Source organism: Agelaius tricolor, unplaced genomic scaffold (genome assembly GCF_023055355.1).
Source record: "Agelaius tricolor isolate 1412-34295 unplaced genomic scaffold, bAgeTri1.0.p SCAF_97, whole genome shotgun sequence".
Classification (NCBI taxonomy): domain Eukaryota; kingdom Metazoa; phylum Chordata; class Aves; order Passeriformes; family Icteridae; genus Agelaius; species Agelaius tricolor.
In genome coordinates this window covers 67,940-78,387 of record NW_027269357.1, presented here as the reverse complement: position 1 = coordinate 78,387, position 10,448 = coordinate 67,940, and the positions used below count along the sequence as shown (strand labels likewise).

General features: G+C 53.2%; 1 protein-coding gene across 2 annotated transcripts; it reads left to right on the top strand.

Annotated features, from left to right (window-relative positions):
* Positions 1-1,968: 1,968 nt before the first annotated feature.
* OLFM2 (olfactomedin 2) lies at positions 1,969-10,133 on the top strand. Of its 2 annotated transcripts, none has more exons than XM_071419012.1 (6): positions 1,969-2,079; positions 6,238-6,387; positions 6,785-6,940; positions 7,443-7,662; positions 8,258-8,364; positions 8,924-10,133. In XM_071419012.1, the coding sequence occupies exons 3-6, from the start codon at positions 6,806-6,808 to the stop codon at positions 9,599-9,601; spliced, it is 1,140 nt and encodes a 379-aa protein (XP_071275113.1). In that variant the 5' UTR covers positions 1,969-2,079; positions 6,238-6,387; positions 6,785-6,805; the 3' UTR covers positions 9,602-10,133. The 2 variants fall into 2 exon arrangements, with proteins under 2 accessions (XP_071275113.1, XP_071275112.1); XM_071419011.1 differs by lacking the exon at positions 1,969-2,079 and adding an exon at positions 3,384-3,609.
* Positions 10,134-10,448: the final 315 nt, after the last annotated feature.

Genomic DNA, 10,448 nt, shown 5'->3' with positions numbered 1-10,448 from the left:
ACTGATGACAATGACACCGATGACACCGATGACACCAATGACAATGGCACCGATGACAATGACACCGATGATGATGACACCGATGACACCGATGACATTGGCACCGATGACGATGACACCAATGACAATGATGACACTGATGACAATGACACTGATGACAATGACACCGATGACAATGACACCAATGACAATGACACCGATGACACCGATGACACCGATGACACCGATGACAATGGCACCGATGACAATGACACCGATGACGATGACACCGATGACACCAATGACAATGGCACCAATGACAATGACACCAATGACACCGATGACACCGATGACCGCGCCACCGCCGAAGGTGCCGTGGCCAGTGCCAGGCCAGGCCTCTCCCCCACCCCCTGCATGTTTATTTAACTCATTCCTGCTCTTTTCTCCCCAAAAAACGCCCCCGATCCGAAGGCTCCGCTTGATTCAAGCCATTAATTAATAATTACTCGTTAATTAATAGCAAAGATGAGGCAGCTCCCGTGGTGTCCCTCCATAGCGTCCGTCCGGATTATCCCGGGAATTTCCTGGCACCATCGCTTGGACTTCCAAAAAACCGCCGGATTTTTGGGGTAAATTCACAGGAAATTGGGAAAAAGTGGCCGGAGTTCTGTTTTCCCACCCTTTTGGGGCCACAGGTTTTCAGTTTGGGGTGAAAAAAAGTTGGATTTGGGGAGGTTTTTTCTGAGATTTTTTGGTTCTGCTGTTTCTTCTGCTTCGTTCAGTGGGAAAAAACCAGGAAAAATCCCAAAAATCCCAGCTTGGATCCGTGCAAAAATTCCCAAAAAAAGCTGTAAAGCCCCGGCTCTTTTCCTGCAGAAATAAATCCCCCTCCAGTGGAATTTCTGGTAATTCTGGGTCTTTCTTTCTCCCTCTTTTTTTTTTTTTTTTTAATAAATTGGAATTTTTTTTTGTTTGGTTTTTTTTTGGTGGGATTTGGAGCTTAAAATGGACAGAAAACGGGCTAAAATTGGGAATTTTGGGATTTATTTAATAGGAAAATGGAATTTATTAGTAGGACATAATTGGATTTGTTAATAGGGAATAATTGAATTTATTTCATAGGAAATATGGGGTTAATGGGAAATATGGGATTTATCAATAGGGAATATGGAATATTTAATTAATAGGGAATGGATTTATTTAATGGGGAATATGGGTGGAGGAGGCGGTTGCAGGGGGTCCTGGGGACCCCCTTAAAACCCCCAAACCGCTCTAAAATCCCCCCCAATCCTCCCCAAACTCCCATAAATCCCCCAAAACCACAAATACCCTCTAAATTCTCCCAAATCCCCCCCCAAATCCTCCCAAACCCGAAATATCCTCCAGATCAAAGGGATTTGGGGGGAATTTAGGGGGATTTGGGGTTTTTGGGAGGGAGATTTTAGCTTGGGGGGCGAGGGGCAGAATTTGGGGGGATTTGGGGTTTTTTAGGGGGTTTGGGATTTTTTGGGAGGGGGGTTTGGAGGGGGTTGGGGAGGATTTGGGGATTTTGAGGAGGAGGATTTCAGAGTGGGGGGTGTGAAGTGGATTTGGGGGAGTTTTGAGGGGATTTTGGGGGGATTTAGGGGGAGATTTAGGGGGGATTTGCGGAATTTGGGGGCGATTTCGGAGAATTTGGGGGGATTTGGAGAGACGGGAAGAAAGGGAGGGGTGGGAACCACGAGACCACGCCCCCCACCACCTCCCCCCCCCAAGTCCCCCCCAAAATCCCCCAAATCCCCCCAAAATCCTCTCCCCCCTCCCCCACCTGCCCCCGCCGACCCCTCCCCAGATTTTTGGGGATTTTTGGGGGATTTTTGGGTTTTTTTTTTTTGGGATTTTCTTTTGGGCGGCTCCGAGGCTGCGGCTGCGCGGAGGCTCCGGGGGTGGGGAGGGGGCGGGGGGGGGGGGGGTGTGTGTGGGAATTATTTGGGAATTTTCGGGGGTCCTGGAGGAGTTTTGGGGGGATTTGGGGGATTTTGGGGGGTTTGGGGGGGGTCAGGATGCGCTTCCTCCCCCCGAGCCTCCGTCCTCCTCCTCCTCCTCCTCTGCGCCAGGCAGGTAAGGGGGGGAATTTCGGGAATTTTTTTGTGGGGGGGAATTTTTTGGGATTTGGGGCTTATTTTTGGGGGGGGGGGGGGGGGAGCGACGGCGGCGGGAATTTTGGGAATTGCGGGAATTTTGGGAATTGCGGGGATGGCGCTGGGTGTGGCCGTGGGGGAAGGCGGTGGGGACAGCGCGGGGGGGCGGGGAGGGAGGGAGGGGGAACTGGGGACACTGGGGGGGCACTGGGGACACTGGGGGGGCACTGGGGACACCCCAGTTTGAACTGGGGACAGCTGGGGGCAGCTGGGGATACTGGGAAATACTGGGGGGGCTCTGGGGACAGCCGAAGACACTGGGGGAAAGGAGCTCCCCAAAATTCCCCCCAAAACTGCCCAAATTTCTCCCAAAACCCCAAAAAATTCTCCCCCCAAAAAACTCCAAAAACCCCAAAATTCCCCCCCAAAAAGCCAAAACCGCGCGGGTTGGGGGATTTTGGGGGTCCTGCGGGAATTTGGGGGTGCTGATCCCCTAAATTTGGGATATTGGGGGGTTCCCACCCCGAACTCGCCCTAAAGCCGCCCCAAACCCGCCCCTCGCTAATCCCGGCCTAAACCCGCCCGAAACCCGCCCCAAGCCCGCCCCGGAGCCGCCCCCGGTGCCGGTGCCGGTCCCGCCCCGTTTCGGGGCCGTTCGGGGCTGGCCCCGGGCCAGCGGCAGCGACGTCAGCCCCGGGTCCCGCTCCCGGCGGGGGCGGCTCGGAGCGGGCCCAGCACCGGCACCGGCACCGGCACCGGGACGGGGGCGACACCCCCGGGGGGGCTTTGGGGGCTCCCGGTGCCGCCCCGGGACCCTTTTAAAACCGCGGGGGCGGCTCCGATCGGGCCGGTACCGGGTCCCGGTGCCGCCCCCGGTTCCCGGTGCCACCCCCGGTTCCCGGTACCGCGATTTTAAGGCGAGGGGGGCTCCGTTCGAACCGGTCCCGGTTCCCGGTACCACCGCCGGGAGGAGCTGAGGGTGCCACCACCGGATCCCGGTCCCGGTTCCCGGTGCCGCGTTTTTACGGCGGGGGGCTCTGCTCGAACCGGTCCCGATTCCCGGTGCCACCCCCGGTTCCCGGTACCGGTTCCCGGTGCCGCGTTTTTACGGCGGGGAGCTCTGCTCGAACCGGTCCCGGTCCCTATTCCCGGTGCCACCCCCCGGTTCCCGGTACCGCGTTTTCCCGGTGGGCGGCTCTGCTCGAACCGGTCCCGGTCCCGGTTCCCGGTACCGCGTTTTTACTGCGGTGGGGAGGGAGGGAGGGAGTGAGGGGGGGGGGGGGGGGCTCTCTTCGAGCCGCTGCCGGTTCCCGGTGCCACCGGGGGGGGTGATGGGCACGGGGCGCTGCCGGTGGCGGCGGCGGCGGCGACAATGACGGTGCCGCTGCTGAAGATCGGGGCCGTGCTCAGCACCATGGCCATGGTCACCAACTGGATGTCCCAGACCCTCCCGTCGCTCGTGGGACTCAACGGCACCGCCGTGTCCCGAGCCGGGACATCCGAGAAAATCGTGAGTGACCCCCCCGGTACCGGGAGGGGTCGGTTTTGGTTTGGTTTGTTTTGGGTTTTTTTTGGGCGGGGGATTTTTGGGGAGATTTCGGGGTTTTTTGGGGCTGGCGGAGGCTGCGATCGGGAGATGCGGCAGAGGTGGGGGTGGGGTGGGTGGGGGGAGCCCTCCCCGGTGCACCGGGACCCCCCGAAATCCCCCCGGGACCCCCACTCCCCCCCCGTTTTTGGGGACCCCCCCCCCTTTGCCACCCCCTGAATCCCAAACCCCCCCGGAACGTCCCTGAATCCCCGCCCTCCGGTTTTGGGGACCCCCCCCCCCCCCCCTCCCCGAGCACCCCCTGCATCCTCCCCATCACCCCCGAATTTTAGGGACCCCCCCCCCCCTTTGCTACCCCCCGGTTCCTCGCGGAGCACCGGGACCCCCCCGAAATCCACCCCCGTTTTCCAGGCCCCCCCGGGCACCCCCCCCCGGAACCTCCCCCGAATTTTGGGGACCCTCCCTTTGCCCCCCCCGGGACCCCCCAGAACCCCCCTGGTGACCCTCCCGGGCCTCCCCCGATTTCTGGGGACCCCCCCCGGTTTTGGCGACCCCCCCGAATTCCTCCCGGAAAACCCAAATTTTAGGGACCCCCCCCCCGAAATTCTCCCCCCAATTATTCCTCCCACTTCCCAAAATTCCGCTGGAACCCCCCTGGAATTCCCACCGGGAATTTTGGGATCCTCCCCCCCCCAAATTTTGGGATCATCCCCGGACCTCCCCCGCAATTTTTTGGGGGCTCCCCATCCCATTTTGCCCCTGGAAAATCCAAATTTTGGGGGAATTTTGGGACTGCGGCAGCTCCGGGGGAAAAAGAATTCCCAAAATTATTCCCCCCTCCACCCCAAAATTGGAACGGGGGTGGTTTTTGGGGTTAAAAATCGGTTTTTTAGAGGTTTTCTGGAAAGGGGGGGGGCTAAAATTTGGGAGCGGAGCTTTGGATATTGCTGGGAATTTTAGGAAGAGGAGGAAAATTTGGGATCAATTTGGATGAACCCCCCCGAGAAATCCCGATTGGAATTTGGGGGGGGTGGGAGGGAAGGCCTGGAAAAGGGGGGGCGATTTTTTGGGGGTTTGGGGGATTTTGGAGGTTTTTTTGGACTTTGGGGGTTTTTTTTTGGGATTTTTTAAAATTTTTGGGACCGCATTCGCAGCTTCCCCCCCCCCACCAGCTGTCAATCAACGCTGCGGGGTAATTAGCGGCCGCCGGACGTTAATTAGCGCCTCATTAACCACCCTTGTCCCTCATTTATCACCGGGAAGCGGCCCCTGGAATAAAAACCAGGAATGAGCAGAATTCAGCCCAAAAATCCCGGGAGTTTTTTTTTTCTTCTTCTTTTTTTTTTTTTTTTTTTTTTTTATGTTTGCTTTTATGTTTTGTGGTGGTTTTTTTTTAATTTTTTTTTATTTTTTTCCCCCAGGGATTTTGGAGTTTTTTGGGGAAAACCGGATTTTTAAATTTTTTTTTTCCTCCCCTTCCCAAAGGGATGGGATGGAATTTCCCAGTCCGGCCCCGGGGATTCGGCATCTGGGGAGAAAAAATTGGGTTTTGGGTAGAAAAATTTGGATTCTCACACCATCCCAAAAAAAATGGGAAGAGCTCCCTCTTTTTTTATTCCTGGATTTTGGGGTTTCTGGAATGAGGGAGAATCCCTGGGTTTTGGGGCCCCTCATTCCTGAATGTTTGGGACACAATCCCTGAATTTGGGGTCCCTTCCCTTGGAAATTCCCCCTTTTCCCCAAAGATCCCAAATTCCTCTCCCCAGTTTCCCTCTCATCCCAAATTCCCCCCCTTTCCCCCCAAATCCCAGATCCCAAATCCTGCCTCCATCCCTGAGAAATTCCCTCTTTTTTCCCGTTCCCCCCCTTTTTTCCCCGAAAATCCCAGATCCCTGGGAAATTCCCCATTTTCCCCCAAAACCCCAAATCTCGCCTCCATCCCTGGAAAATTCTCCCTTTTTTCCCTTTTTTCCCCCCAAAATCCCAAACCCCTCCCAGCGCCTCCCCCGGCCAGGCCGCTCTCATTAATTATTCATTAACTCTCCCTCATTAATTATTCATTAACGCTCCCTAATTAAGGATTCATGACGGCTCCAGAGGCTGGGGGAGGGGCTGCGGCTGCTCCCGCTCCTGTTTTTTCTCTGGGAATTTTTTTATTTCCGGATTTTCCCTTTTGGGTGGAAAAACGGCGATTTTGGGGCTGGCGCCAAGTGGGGTAATCCCCGAGGTTTATCCCGGTTTTTTTGAGGGGTTTATCCCGAATTTTTGGGGAAATCCTGGAGGGATTTTCCCTTCTTTATTTTTTTTCCTGTGGAGTGTGACGTCAGTGCGGTTGTGACGTCATCTGCCAGGGAATGGGAGAAAAAAAGGGAAAAAGGGGAGTAAAGAAGGAAAAATGGGGGAAAATGGGGAAGAAGGGGGAAAACAGGGAAGAAAGATGGGGAAGAAAGGGGAAAATGGGGGGAAAGAGGCTGAAAAGAGACACAAATGGGAATAAACTGAATGTTGGGATCGGGATTCTCTGGTACCTGGGAATTTCCAGATCTCCCTGTGTTTTTTGAGAATCCTGAGGTGCCAATCCCGATTTTCCAGACCCTTTTCCAGAGCCCAGACGAGGGCTGGCAGGTTTTCACCTCGGCGCAGGCTCCGGACGGGAAATGTCTCTGCACCGCCGTGATCCCCGTGCAGGGATCCTGCTCCCGCGACCTCCGCAGCCTCCAGCTCCGGCAGCTCCTGGAAAAGGTCGGGAATTCCCAAATGGTCCAGAACCAACTGCTGATTGATCAGTTAATTGACGGGAATGGGTTAATTGTTGTGGACTCTGTTAATGAATTAACTTGCCGTGGGTAAGGGAGGGGTTAATTGGTGTTGGGAATGTGGGGATTTGGGATTGGGGGGGAAAATCTCTGTGGGATTCCAGGGATGAGGATCCTTATGGAGATTGCCATTAATGACTGTGATGAACCCCATTAATGACCATGGTTGATCCCATTAATTACCCTGATGAACCCCATTAATGACCGTGATGAATCCTGTTAATGACTGTGATGAACTCCATTAATAACCGTGATTAACCCCATTAATTACCCTCATTAACCCCATTAATTACTGTAATTAACCCCATTAACGACTTCTCCAGGTGCAGAACATCTCCCAGTCCATGGAAGTCCTGGACCTCCGCACCTTCCGGGACCTGCAGTACGTGCGGAACACGGAGGCGCTGATGAAGGGCCTGGACTCGCGGCTCCGCGTGGCCTCTGAGGGCCACAAAGCCCTCAACGCCCGCAACTTCCAGGTGAGAAATTCACACTTTTTATCTCAAAAAAATCCCAGCGTTCCAGCCCTTTTTTCCCCTGATTTATTCCGTATTTTCCCCTGATTTATTCCTGCTGTATTTCAGTTTTCCGCTTGTTTATTCCTTCCACATGTCAGGATTTTTCCCATGGGATCAGACCTCAGGATCTTTTTGGGGCTTCCAGAGCTGAAAATCCCAAAATGTTTTTGGGATTCCCAAACCTGAACACCCCCATTTATCCCAAGGAACAAACAGCTTCCAAAAAAACCCCTGAACCCCCGGATTTTGGAACCAATTTTTCCTGATTTTTTTTTTGCTCAGGATTGGAAGGTGAACCCTGGGATTTCAGGACTGATTTTTCCCAATTCTTTTCCTCAGGATCTGAAGGAACAACAATATGAACCCTGGGATTTTGGGGGCCATTTTTCCCATTTTTTTTCCTGCAGGATCTAAAGGCGAATGCCAGGATTTTGGGGCCATTTTTCCCAATCTTTTCCTGCAGGATCTAAAGGAGAAGATGCGGGAGCTGCTGCCGCTGCTGCCAGTGCTGGAGCAGTACAAGGCGGACTCGCGGCTCATCGTGCACCTCAAGGACGAGGTCAGGAACCTCTCTGGGATCCTCCTGGCCATCCAGGAGGAGATGGGAGCCTACGACTATGAGGAGCTGCAGCAGCGCGTGCTGCTGCTGGAGGCGCGGCTGCACGCCTGCCTGCAGAAACTGGGTAAAAAAATCGCATTAGAAATCTCAAATTTTGTCTCAAATATTAAGAAAATGTGGTGGAAATCGGCCTAAAAACCCTCTCCAAAGTTGTCTTTGAAATCTGCCCCAAAACCACAAAAAATCTGCCCAAAATCCCCTCAAAACATCTCTAAAATCACTCCCAAAATCCACTCCTAAAAAACCAAAAATCCCCCCCAAAATCTGTCCCAAATCCCCTCCTCTAAGTCCCCCAAAATGTCTCCAGAATTCCCTCCAAATGCCCCCAAACATCTATAAAATCCCTCCCAAATCCATCCCAAAATCCCCCAAAACCTTGCCAAAACTCCCCCCCAAAACCTCTGCAAAATCCCCTCAAATTCTGTCCAAAATCCCCCCAAAAATAACCCAAAACACACCCCAAATCCCATTTTCCCTTCACAATTCCATTCCCAGACCCTCCAGGGCTTTCCTGACCCTTTTGTGGCCCCAATCCCTGATTTCCCCCTAATTCCCATTTTTTCCCTGGTTTTCCAACTCCCTGATTTTTCCCATAACTCCTGCTTTTCCAAACCCCTGATTTTTCCCAAAGTTCCAGTTTTTTCCCCCAATTTTTCCAGGCTGTGGGAAGCTGACAGGGGTCAGCAACCCCATCACCATCCGCGCCTCGGGATCGCGCTTTGGATCCTGGATGACTGACACGATGACGCCCAGCACCGACAGCCGGGTGAGGGCCACCCCCAAAACCCAGGGTTTTCCCAAAAAATCCCCTGGATCTGATGGGATCTGGGGACAATCCCGACAATTTTCAGGCATGGTGATCTCTGAAAATCCATGGATTTGGCACCTGGAAGGGAATCTAAAATCCCCTCCCAAAATCTCCCTTAACATCCCCCAAAACTTCCTGGGGTCCTCAAATCTTGGATTTGAGGGGGATTTGGGCAAAATCCCAGCAATTTTCTGGTGAAAATCCATGGATTTGGCACCAGGCTGGGAACCCATGGGTTGTTTTTGTAGTCCCCACACCACGGATTTGGGATTTGGGCACAATCCCTGTACTTTTTGGGCACTGTTCCCTGAAAATCCTGGATGGGGGATTTGATTGCATCTCCAGTGGGTTTAGAGCCCACCTGGATGAGGTTTTGGAACCCACCTTGAAGAGGTTTTGATCCCATCCTGAGGGGCTTTTGACCCCACCTTGAAAGGAGTTTGATCCTACCTTGCCCACCTTGAAACCCCATTTTAACCCCGTTTTCCCCCATTTTAACCCCGTTTCCCCCCTCCAGGTGTGGTACATGGACGGCTACTACAAGGGCCGGCGCGTGCTGGAATTCCGCAGCCTCAGCGACTTTGTCTCCGGCCAAAACTTCGTCCAGCACCTCCTGCCTCACCCTTGGGCCGGCACTGGCCACGTGGTCTTCAATGGCTCCTTGTACTACAACAAATTCCAGAGCAACGTCGCCGTCCGCTACCACTTCCGCTCCCGCAGCGTCCTGGTGCAGCGCAGCCTCGCCGGCGCTGGCTACAACAACACCTTCCCCTACTCCTGGGGCGGCTTCTCCGACATCGACTTCATGGTGGACGAGAACGGCCTCTGGGCCGTCTACACCACCAACCAGAACGCCGGGAATATCGTGGTGAGTCGCATGGATCCGCACACCCTGGAAGTGCTGCGGAGCTGGGATACGGGGTACCCCAAACGGAGCGCGGGCGAGTCCTTCATGATCTGCGGGATTCTCTATGTCACCAATTCCCACCTGGCCGGCGCCAAGATTTATTTCGCTTACCACACGAACACTTCCAGCTACGAGTACACGGATATCCCCTTCCATAATCAGTATTCCCACATTTCCATGCTGGACTACAACCCGCGGGAGAGGGTGCTCTACACCTGGAATAATGGCCACCAGGTCATCTACAATGTCACGCTCTTCCACGTCATCAACACGGCCGGAGAGCTGTGATGGACATTCCCAAGGGGAGAGAGAGAATTCCCAGCTTTTTGTTTTCTATGCTTCCACGCTTCCCCTTTACCGTCTGCGGAATAATTCCGGAGGGACGCAATGACGAGGTGGAAATTCCCAGTTCTTGGCGAGTCCCAAACTCTAATTCTGCTTTATTTCCATTATTTTGTACCTATGCTGCATTTCCCTCTTTTTTCCTTCTTTTTTCCCTTTTTTTCCTCCCCTTTTTTAATCTTTTTTCCTTTTTTGTCCCCTTTTCCCCCCTCTTTCCCCCATTTCTCCCTCTTTCCCCCCTTTATTTCCCATTTTTTTCCCAGCTCATAGGATTTTTTCCCCCCCCACATTTTTCTCGCAATTCTGCAATTTTTTCCCCTCCTCTTCCTCCTCCTCCTCCTCGGTTCTTCTGGAATTCCGTTGGATTCATGGCGCATGGAGCTGCTCTGCCTTGGGTTTTTCCATTTTTTTTTTTGGGAATTTCGGGGCCAAATTCCATCTTTATTTTGACGGCAAATAAAAAAAAAATCTCTCTGGCCTTTGGTGGGAGTTGATGACTTTTTCCCCCCCTCCTTTCTGCCTGGTTTTTAATTATTTTAAAAATTTATTATTTTAATTACTCGCTTCCAGAGTTTTTCTGATATTTTCCCTCTTTTTTCCTGCCTGTTTTCCCAAAGAGGAAGAGGCGGAAAAGGGGGAAAAAGGATGGAAAACAGGAAAAGAAGATAGAAAGGTGGAAAAGAGGATGGAAAAGAAGAAAAGACAGAAGGGATGAAGAAGTTGGGATGATCCAGAGGGGATGGAGGGATTTGGAATAGTCCTGAAGGTTTGGGATAATCCCAGGAATGGGCAC